Below are 6,634 nucleotides of genomic sequence, written 5' to 3'. Positions count from 1 at the left end.
TTTAGGCCCGAAGTCAAGCACGTGAGTTAAAATAGATGCTTAAGCTCGTCACGGCTACCCGGCGTATGAACAGGTCTACTTCGAAATTAAGGTACCTCACCGAGATCGGTTCGTTGTTACTTGTGCACCGCCCGCGAAAGTCGGATAGTACCACTCTCGCTGTGTATTGGACAGTAAAGGAGCCGCCCCACAACGCCCTACAGCACATTTTCGCGGTGTATCGGAAACATGTTCCGATGATATACCACTCTCAATGATCTCATCGTCGGCAGATGTTTTAAATACACGACGGGTATGTGCTGTAGGGCGGAGATGTGATCTCCAGCCCAAATCCTTTACTGTCCTACGTTATGCTGACATGGCGTTTCTTGATTGGCAGCAGCCGAACTGCCCATTTAGTGGGCCACTGTATAAGAATGGGTAACATGACATCTCCATTCCAAATTCCAACCACCTCCGGCTCCGGGTTGTAATGTAGACGATTCCAACTAATCTCTATTTGGCTTTGGGCGTGTAAGCGCGTTAGCGAGTTCGAATTATCGGGTGATGATGCGTGTATCGGAATCGGAATCTATACGCATCAAAAAACTTTAGTCAAGTTGCTTTTCGTTGCTACCTTGCTGGGCCCTGATTTCGCCGGACGAGCCCGACTAGCGAACCAGAGAAGGAGGAGAGAGAGAGAGAGAGAGAGGGAGGGAGAAGAAGAAGAAGACATGGGATTGCTCTCTAACAGGTAAGAGATCGACTTTTTGTTTTCATTTTGATGGAAATTATTCAATTTATTGATCTATTTGTATCTTATTCTTTTGAATATTTATCAATATACCGACAAATGAATCAGGATTAACAAAGAGAGCCTGAAACCAGGGGATCACATCTATTCATGGAGGACCGCTTATGTCTACGCCCATCACGGTTCTCCCTTTCGCTTTCTAAAGTTTGTTTTATATATATTGCTTTGTTTTTGTTCTTTTGAACTCGAGGCTTTTGTATTGTAATCATCTCATGGGGTTTGTGGTTTAATGGTTTCTATTTTCTGCAAAACGCGTTTTCTCATTTCTATTTGCTCCGATTTTTTCCCTTTTTGGTAGAGAGCTGGTTAAAAATGTGCAATTGCACCTCGACTCGAAAGAAGGATAGAAGAGATTAATAACGTGGAAATGATGTCTTATTTATTTAGAGAACATCTGATTAGTTCACAACTTCACAGTAGCCATTCAGAAAGTTTGATGGGAACTTAACATCTTAAGGTTCAAAAATGGTTTCCAGATGATTATTTCATGAATGAATTGATGTTGAGCTTGTGATACAGTTGTTTTCATTGTTACAACAATCTTGAACTTTTAAGTCTCCTGATGACTAATCTTCCCAAGATCTTTATTGGGGAGAAAACACCCGGACCCTTTGTGACTCCTGCAAAATAACTTCCTTCTTATTTGATCAAATCTCAACACTAGAGAAAATTCTCAGATCATCAGCATTGTTCGTGCTATTTTGGCCTTATTTGATGAATACTTCTGTAATTTTTTTCCTCTACCTGTGATGTTGCTCAAGTTAGGCTTACCTGTTTTTCGAATGTATTAGTTTTTTTTTTTTTTAAATAAATAGCCTTTGTGTAAATACAATTAACAAAAACATGAAATTATGAATTCAGAATAATGCCACGCACTGCATAACCATATGACCAGGCCATGCCTTTGCTTATATGTTTTGAATGTATGGTCATGTTGGCACAGATGGGCATGAATGAGGGGGCTGCATTTTGCATTTGATACTTTATATATCATGTTCATCACTAAGGTGGTTTTCTTAATTTTTTTTTGTTCTGACATGGGTGTCATGATTGAAACTTGATATCCGCCTTTGAACTTGAAGAATCTTCTGAATGGGCAAAAACCATGGAAATGGATCATGTACAACTTGATGTCTAGTCTGGTAATCTTGCCTATTCTATTTGACCCACAGAGAATCCCATGATTAGGTCAGCCACTCATTGCCTTTCCTATATGAGGAGAGAAAATGAGAGAGAGTTCTGTATACGGTCATGAAGTAGCTCTTCCAGAGGGTAGTTCACATGCTTTTGAATCCTAGTAAGCCCAGCACGCCAGGGGTTCTATGCCTATAGATAGAGGAAGAACCCATCTAAGCCATGAGAAGCCAAATTCCTGAGGCCCAGATCCTCTTTACTAATTGATACCATTTAGGCTTAATGCAGGTGTGTTCCACTGTTCCTGTGTTTAGATATAAGAATTTAAATGTAAAGAAGTTGCTGGAAGGAAATTTAAGGTTTGGATAAAAGAAATTAAGGTAAGGGTTGGAAGGAGAAGGGAATGCATGTGATTGCTCCTTAGATTAATAGAGATAGAAAGATACATGGGAAAAGTAGTGATGGAAGGTTTAAGCTGGCTGTATTCAGATCTGACATTTAAATTAAATGCTGAAGTAGTAAAATATACAGAGACAATTGATTGACTCAAGTTTCAGCCATAGTCCAGTAGCTGTTTCTTCATCTACAACTTCTCTCGTTACTTAATCAGACAGTAGTAACAAAATAGCACTTGTGCTCGTTCCAGCAAATCCTCCTCCTCCTCAGACATTGTTGTTGGTAAAGCATCCTTCCCTTTCAGTGTTTTGAGTAACCCCTATTTAATCAACATGACCTTCATCTTCATACATATTCCAGTAGCCGTTTCTTCATCTACAACTTCTCTCATTACTTCATTAGACAATAGTAACAGAATAGCACTATGTGCTCATTCCAGCTAATCCTCCTCCTCCTCAAGCATTGTTATCGATAAAGCATCCTTCCCTTTCAGTGCTTTGAGTAACCCCTGTTGAATCATTCCATCAAACTTCTCCACTTCATACTTAATTGGCAAACCCAATCTAGATGCCATTGAGCATTCCAATTACCTTCTTCAAACTCTAATACCAGTTTGTTGTGGGTACTAACAAACCCAAGAATGATAAAATGATTGGAAAGTAGAGAAAAATGGAAAGACAAATGCAAAACAGAGCACACAAAGCACACACAAAGATTTATGTGGTTGGCTTATAGCCTACATCCATGGGCATCAGAGGAGAATAAATCCACTACCAACAATGGAGATTTACAATTACAATGTTCTTGGCCTTTCACCAAAGCCCAAGCTCCCAATTAGACCTGTTCATGGGTCGGGCTTGGGCTTGGCTTTTGCCAAAATTCTAACGGGCCCAGCCTGAAGCCGAGCCAACACAGTGTAAAATTGAGCCTGAAGCTTGGTCCGTGAACAGGTCTACTCCCAATACACCCAAAGTTTAGCCTTCCTTATCTCTTACACTCTCTTGTATTCTTTCTTGGATTCCAAGACACAAGATAACTTTTCATGCAAGAATACAAGGCTATTTATAGAGAATAAGCCCTAATTGGAATGGTCCCTACAAGTTGTAACTAATTGATCCTGCTCCTCTTGTGAGATCACACAAGCGAGGTCAACGAGTCCCAGCTACGAGATCAGCTTGTGATATCGGGCTACAACGAGTCTGGAAGACTAGTGAGTTTGGAATCTCACGAGTTCCAGATGAGACGTGAGATCAGATATGCTGTGAGATCCACCTAATTGTGAGACTGGAAACTGGCGATCTCCACTTCTACTACAAGTCCATACCGCAGCACTCTGCCCCCACACCCTAGGGGATGGTCACTGGTGAGCTGCGGGTTTTTCTCAACTATGTTTGGGCCGGGTCAAGGACTGAGATCGCACATGGAATTCAAGGCACCAACACAACACTAACAATTTGAGGTTCTTTAGTCTGACTTACAGGTGTAACAAAGAGTTCCCCAAGTGTCTTGTTTTTGTCAATGTACATGTGTCTACCAGTGCCCAATCTGAAGCATCCATAAAGATGAAACATAGGTAGTAACCCACCTCTAATGGAGGCCAACCATATCAACAAGCACATATTTGTTATTCTCTTTCAACTTAGGAACATGGCCAACTTCAAAATGCTCTTCAAGATTCTTATTTTCTGATGACCATGGTAGATATTCGAGTGTTCAACATTAGAAACAGGGCCAATTTTCATCTATTGTGGCATATATAGAAACGGGCATTAGATAATGGGTATTCTTTAAAATCTTGTATGGGCCTATGCTTGTGGTATCTTAGTAATAGGGATTAATTTTTAGTAAGAGTACATTTGAAAAAATCGTATTCTATAAATGTTTTTCTCCCTACAATATATGTTTCTTTGAAGTTAGGTAGATCATTCAGAAGAGAATTTACTTTGGATTGTGTTAATGGTCAAGAGGCAAGAGTCTGTTGATTTGATTATTTTCCAATAAGAAGCTGAAATATTGTGCTCATAATTTGCAGTCATGTTTTAAATTATGGTATATGATTGCAGCTGGCAATGAGCATTACAAAGAAACAGCTACAGTTGGGAATGGAAAATAGAGTTACAACTGTAGTTGTAGGGATTTTTAATTTGAATTTTGAAATTGTTAAACTGAAAAGCTCCTTTTATCCAACTGTCTTCACGTCAAATGTAGGGTGAACTTGGCTTTGTGTTTCAGACTATCAAACTTTTTATTTTATAAGTTTCTGTTTTAACAAATTACAAATGTATTGCTTCTGGTGTTCTTGTTAGATTTTTGTATTTGAGATTTCCATTTAATAGTTATTTATCATACATTAACACTGTAGTTATCTGACTCTTGAGTTAGAAGCAGAAAGTAGCTTTCTTTTTTCTTTTTAATTTTTGATACAAGGAAAGTAGCTTTCTTAAATTCGATATACTCGTCCCAACACGTTTAAGTCAAATGGGTTCAGGTGGTTGAGGCGGTTTGTGCAATTCAGGGTCCATTTGGGAGGGCTGAGCTTAATATTCAGCTAAGCTGGTTCATCTGGTTGAAGCACTCTGGATAAGCTTTTCTTTTTCACCAAATATGGTGTATAGGTTGTTTGTTTGCGGACCCACCTTGGAAATCCAAAAGCCTGCACTTCAGCCCTCCCAAATGGGCACTTAAGCACTACTCAAAGCTGAATCCTGCTTTGGAGTTTCACAAGTCCTATGCTTCTAGCTTAGATGGGTCAAGATATTGTTTATTCTGGTTCCTGGTTCATAAAACATGTCAGTTTTATGTTCCCAGTGACACTTCTGGGTGGCTTTCAGTACTTTCAGTAACATCCCTTGGGAAGAGTCCTTCGTTTGTTTATTCCCAGGAAGTAGAAAAAGGTTTCTTTTATGTTTCCTAGAGAGAGAAACAGAAAAAACTTCTCTAGAAGCTGCCAAATTACCTCCCAACTGTTGAATTCTGTCCCCTATTATCGGATTTGTATTTTCACATTAAACAATATTATGTTCTTTACGCCATTAATTAAACAATATTATGCTCTTTTTTCTGTAGTACATGTTGGCTAGTCAACATTCTCATTTAGTTCTCCCTGACAAATACAGGCATCTACATTGGGGATGATAAGGTCATACATTTCACCCGAGGACGAGGTCAAGAAGTGGGAACTGGGACAGTGTTGGATCTCCTCCTAGTAAGCTCTGGACCATCCCAATCTCAAGTCCCCTGCACCACCTGTAACCAACAAGAACATGGAGTTGTATCCTCTTGCCTTAGTTGTTTCCTTGCTGGTGGAGTCCTATACCGGTTCGAGTATGATGTCCATCCTGCTCATTTTCTCGCAAAAGCTCGGGGCGGAACATGCACCCTTGCAGGATCAGACCCAAGTGACGTTGTGATCCATCGTGCAACTTACTTGCTTAATAATGGCTTTGGATGCTACAACGTTTTCAAGAACAATTGTGAGGACTTCACCATCTACTGCAAGACCGGTCTGCTTGCTGTTGATCAAGGAACAATTGGCCAGAGTGGCCAGGCTGTATCTATCATCGGTGGCCCTCTTGCAGCTGTCCTATCAACACCCTTGCGCCTCATTACTACAAATGTATATGGGATGACGGCAACTGCAGTTGTTGTCTATTGTGCCAGCCGATATGCTGCTGACATTGGCATGAGGAGGGATGTGGTGAAGATAGCCGTGGAGGATCTGACAACTAGGTTGCTCACAGGTAGGGTTCAGGTGATTGAGGCAGGTGGTGCAATTTCAGAACTCCCGGTTCAACAATGACTCAGGTTTTAGTTAAAAGAATGGTGCTTCACTATATATATATATATATGTATATAAACAGAATGTTGTTTCACTTGGTTAACAATTTGTTCTGATACTATCCCCCGCATGAATGCATCCATGCATTATATTGATGGATCTGTTATGGAGGACTGCACCTTGTCTTTTGGCTGTGTTTTGTGTTCTATATTACGGGTGGCATTGTCTCATGTATTTCTATACCCTAGTGTTTCTCTGTAGACTTGGTTTCGAGCCCTATATTGTGAAGTGATCTCTATGCAAAGTTTAGCATTTGTTGGGCAATGCTTTATCAGCTGGACATACTAGTCACATTGGTGGGAGTTCTTCCATTTTATTATTTGGTCTAGGGTTATTATCTAAAGCTCCCCTTCATTGTTGTACTTTGAGGTTAGTCTTACTTTACTATCCAAACTTCAAAATGTGCCACTGCAGTACTTGAATTCTCGAAAACTCTCAATTTACTGATTAACTTGGTCACCAAAACCACTATT

The 6,634-nt window shown here is 40.0% G+C and overlaps 1 protein-coding gene across 1 annotated transcript; it reads left to right on the top strand.

Moving 5' to 3' along the window:
* The first annotated feature begins 443 nt into the window (after positions 1–443).
* Positions 444–6,425, top strand: LOC104590234 (protein LEAD-SENSITIVE 1-like). Its single transcript, XM_010248808.3, has 3 exons — positions 444–733; positions 842–915; positions 5,440–6,425. Exons 1-3 carry the CDS (start codon positions 714–716, stop codon positions 6,120–6,122), a joined length of 777 nt encoding a protein of 258 aa, XP_010247110.2. The 5' UTR covers positions 444–713; the 3' UTR covers positions 6,123–6,425.
* The last annotated feature ends 209 nt before the right edge of the window (positions 6,426–6,634 follow it).

The sequence above is a fragment of the Nelumbo nucifera genome, chromosome 6 (assembly GCF_055504915.1).
Source record: "Nelumbo nucifera cultivar China Antique chromosome 6, China Antique-T2T, whole genome shotgun sequence".
Taxonomy (NCBI): Eukaryota; Viridiplantae; Streptophyta; class Magnoliopsida; order Proteales; family Nelumbonaceae; genus Nelumbo; species Nelumbo nucifera.
Note: the sequence above shows the minus strand (reverse complement) of the source record. Positions and strands in the feature narration are given on the sequence as shown.

Excerpts from the sequence above, each read along its gene's own strand:
- LOC104590234 (XM_010248808.3), top strand. The coding sequence starts at position 714 with ATGGGATTGCTCTCTAACAG. Across the intron at positions 734-841 it reads ATGGGATTGCTCTCTAACAG|GATTAACAAAGAGAGCCTGA; the intron begins GTAAGAGATCGA and ends CAAATGAATCAG. Across the intron at positions 916-5,439 it reads TTATGTCTACGCCCATCACG|GCATCTACATTGGGGATGAT; the intron begins GTTCTCCCTTTC and ends TGACAAATACAG.